General features: G+C 47.6%; 1 protein-coding gene across 1 annotated transcript in view; it reads right to left on the reverse strand.

Annotated features, from left to right (window-relative positions):
* Positions 1–753: 753 nt before the first annotated feature.
* The window catches only part of LOC103583349 (carcinoembryonic antigen-related cell adhesion molecule 6-like), a gene marked incomplete at its 3' end in the record, with an annotated part of 7938 nt that continues 7256 nt past the window's right edge, over positions 754–1435 (reverse strand). The window contains exon 4 of the mRNA XM_008564686.1: positions 754–909. Coding sequence (XP_008562908.1) covers positions 754–909 — 156 coding nt within the window. The remainder of the gene's footprint in view (positions 910–1435) is intronic.

Consider the following 1435-nt stretch of genomic DNA (forward strand, 5'->3'; position numbering starts at 1 on the left):
AGGATCAAAGGAAGGTGCTAAAGTCAGCTTGAAANACAACCATCATGCAGATGGTCTGCTGGCCACTGCAGTGCATTGACACAAGGAGAGTCACCAGCGGAGACCAAAGAAAATAAGAGAATGTCTCTCTCCACAAAGCCCGTTCCAGAGTGACAGAAGAAGCATCTGCCCTGCAATAATATTGAGGGACCCAAACATACCTTTCAGCATTGGACAGATGATCTAGGCAAGAAATCAACAGAGTAACTATTACTCTTTCAGAAAGAGAGAAGAAATGTAGGGTTATCAGAGGTGGGAGGGGAGAGGGAGAGGGGCTAGGGAGAGATTGGACAAGGGGCGTAAAGAATAAGTATGAATTGTAACAATATATATGCTACTAATATTGATTTGATCAACATGTCAACATTAATCCCCCAAAATACATATAATCAATTATGATTCAATGAAAAAATTTTTTAAAAAGTTCCAACTATAACCCCTGTGCTCACTGAGCCTGAGTCTGAGACATTCACTTGTTCCTCCCATCACCTGTTGTTGATCCTGTGCCTCTCAAGACAGGAGCAAGCCCTCCCCTCCTCTTCTTGGCTCATGGCTGGATGTGCCCGAATAGGCGCGGGGCAGGAAGACATGGCCAGCCTGTGTGTCCGGGAGTGAAGGTCTGTGTATCTGGACGTGGGAGGGACTGAGTGCCCTGGACTCTGGCTGCGTGGATTTGGGCTGACAGCCTGGGACATGGGAACAGAAGTTACTCACAGGAAATATCCGGGGTGAATGTGTCACTGTGGCTGGTGCTCACTGGATTCTGGTAGGTTGTGTCCTGAGTCTCTGGTTCATATGTTGATGTCACAGAGTCCTCGTCCTCCGCAGGGTGGGAGTTGTTGCTTGTGACAGAGGGCTTGGGTAACTCCGCTGCACAGAGAACAGAGAGAAGATTGTCCTGTGTGGTACCTTTGATTCCTCCAAAGGCATTTTTCAATCACAGTTGGCATCTTTCATCTTTCAGCCAACCTGAATTCTTCAAAGAACCAGTCAGGTGTATGTGTCACAAGATAGATGTATGAGAATTTGGGGGCTCAGAGAATGTGAGGCCTCCTACTGTGTGTCTATGAGAAGCATGCTTTCTCACATGTGAACTGAGCAGCTGCGCTTCATTATGGACAGACATAAGATCGGAAGTTACCGACCCCCTGGCATCTCTCCTTTTTCCTCTCTCACAAGTTGACTCCCTGACAAACCTGGGGACATGTGGCTTCTGAGTCTCTTCCAGCTGTACAGTCTTACATTGCTCCACCTAGGAACGTTTTCCTAAGACTTCCCTTTTACAGGATAGTCTAGGATGGGTCCTGATGGGACCTGCGTGTTTGAGGAGAAATGACAAACAGAGACCAGGAGCAAGTACGGAGTGAGTTCAGGAATCAGGGCACAGGGACACAAG

The sequence above is a fragment of the Galeopterus variegatus genome, unplaced genomic scaffold, assembly GCF_000696425.1.
Source record: "Galeopterus variegatus unplaced genomic scaffold, G_variegatus-3.0.2 Scaffold22087, whole genome shotgun sequence".
Classification (NCBI taxonomy): Eukaryota; Metazoa; Chordata; class Mammalia; order Dermoptera; family Cynocephalidae; genus Galeopterus; species Galeopterus variegatus.